Here is a 1,714-nt window from a genome sequence, read left to right as displayed (position 1 = left end):
TGATCTATGCTAAGGTACCGGCAGTATCGCCCCCTGCCATTTTCCTCCATCAGGGCAAGAATCAACACACTTGCCCCAGAATAAACCATGAGTAAAACGTTTTCCAACATTTCTCTGTTAGAGTACCACTTCATTTTCATCACATAAAAGGCGATCTTTGATGGCTACTTAGTGCTCATGCCAGATAAAAATAGCAAGCCCAGGTGAACTTAGGGATTCATCCATTTTTATCTTTTTACTTCTTTCATTTTTTATGAATTATGAGTTTATTATAAAAGAGGGAGCTGGAAATTATTTCACTGATGAGAGATTTCAGAACTTTAGTGGAGCGGGCAGCTTCGTGTGGATGCCATTTCGATAGTGATTTATTTCAGTCTAAATACTTTCGTGTGGGCAGCTTCGTGTGGATGCCATTTCGATAGTGATTTATTTCAGTCTAAATACTTTCCAAGTATGTAACTATCTCTACAGAAGAAAGAATCCTTGCATCTAGAACGACGTTGATGCCTCTGTATTCTGGGAGAAGAACTTCATCTCTAACTGTTATACTAACTGGCTGAATCTCTCCACCCTTTCCTTTAGAGCCCAATCCAATAGCTATGACTATTGCTCGCATGACTTTTCCTCGAGATTTTTCTGGAGGCATAATGCCTCCTTCGGTTACAGTTTTGGTGGGACTCCTTTTGACCAATGCTCATCAAAGAGTGGAAGGAACTTTCTTTCTTTTTTTTTTTTTGAGATGGAGTTTCGCTCTTGTTCCCCAGGCTGGGTAACAGTGGTGCGATCTCAGCTCACTGCAACCTCCGCCTCCTGGGTTCAAGTGATTCCCCAGCCTCAGCCTCCCAAGTAGCTGGGATTACAGGTGCCCACCGTCAAGTCCAGATAATTTTTTTGTATTTTTAGTAGAGACGGGGTTTCACCATATTGGCCAGGATGGTCTCAAACTCCTGACCTCAGATGATCCACCTGCCTCGGCCTCCCAAACTGCTGGGATTACAGGCATGAGCCACCGCGCCCAGCCGAGTGGAAGGAACTTTCTAAAGGCTGGTCCTACCATCACTCCTGGTTCCACAACTCATCCTCATCCATTTTCAAAGCAAACGTATGATGTCGCATATGAGATATTAACTCAGTCTTCATGTTGACAGCTAAGTCTTTCTGTCAGTGGGATACTGTATCATGGGAAAGTGGAGGTTCTGTCCTTTCTTTTACTAGAGTTTCACCTGGGAGAAATCCAGCCATGCCAACCCAGCAGAGCTGTGACATTCCCTTGCCTACTGTCGATACCACATCATAATTTACCCTTCAGAAACATCATGTTTGTTTTTCCCTTCTAATTTGAAAAGCAGCAACAAAAAAGTTGTGACTTTAACGAGCACACATTAGTGCACATATTGGTGCAAAAGTTATTTCAGTAATAACTTCACCAAAAGTATTCATTGCCTTCTTTCAACTTGAAAAGATTAATCACAAAATGATACTGAAGTCTATCTTATACCGTATTATTATTTGAGATGTTCTCTTGAATATGATACAAGAAATTAACACTTATTAGTTAAGGGGAATATACATTTTTTTCCTGTTTTATTTACCATTTAAACTTCCACCTAGATTTAAAATTTTATTTTATTTTTTTAATTGACAAATAATAATTATACATTTTAATGGGGTATCTAAGAATGTTTCTATATATATACACAACGCAGAGTGATCA

The 1,714-nt window shown here is 39.8% G+C and overlaps 1 protein-coding gene across 1 annotated transcript; it reads right to left on the bottom strand.

Moving 5' to 3' along the window:
• Nucleotides 1-436: 436 nt before the first annotated feature.
• On the bottom strand, nucleotides 437-1,057 carry LOC112633957 (10 kDa heat shock protein, mitochondrial-like). Its single transcript, XM_025400810.1, has 2 exons — nucleotides 1,021-1,057; nucleotides 437-693 (listed from the first exon to the last, which is right to left on the bottom strand). Exons 1-2 carry the CDS (start codon nucleotides 1,055-1,057, stop codon nucleotides 437-439), a joined length of 294 nt encoding a protein of 97 aa, XP_025256595.1.
• Between the last annotated feature and the right edge of the window lie 657 nt (nucleotides 1,058-1,714).

Source organism: Theropithecus gelada, chromosome 11 (genome assembly GCF_003255815.1).
Source record: "Theropithecus gelada isolate Dixy chromosome 11, Tgel_1.0, whole genome shotgun sequence".
Taxonomy (NCBI): Eukaryota; Metazoa; Chordata; class Mammalia; order Primates; family Cercopithecidae; genus Theropithecus; species Theropithecus gelada.
The sequence above is the reverse complement of the archived record's forward strand: the minus strand, read 5'-3'. Positions and strand labels throughout refer to the sequence as shown.

Bases quoted from the DNA above. Each gene is read 5' to 3' on its own strand.
- LOC112633957 (XM_025400810.1), bottom strand. From the start codon at position 1,057: ATGGTAGGACCAGCCTTTAGAAAGTTCCTTCCACTCG. The intron at 694-1,020 runs GCTGGGCGCGGT...CTCTTTGATGAG, and splicing joins TAGAAAGTTCCTTCCACTCG to CATTGGTCAAAAGGAGTCCC.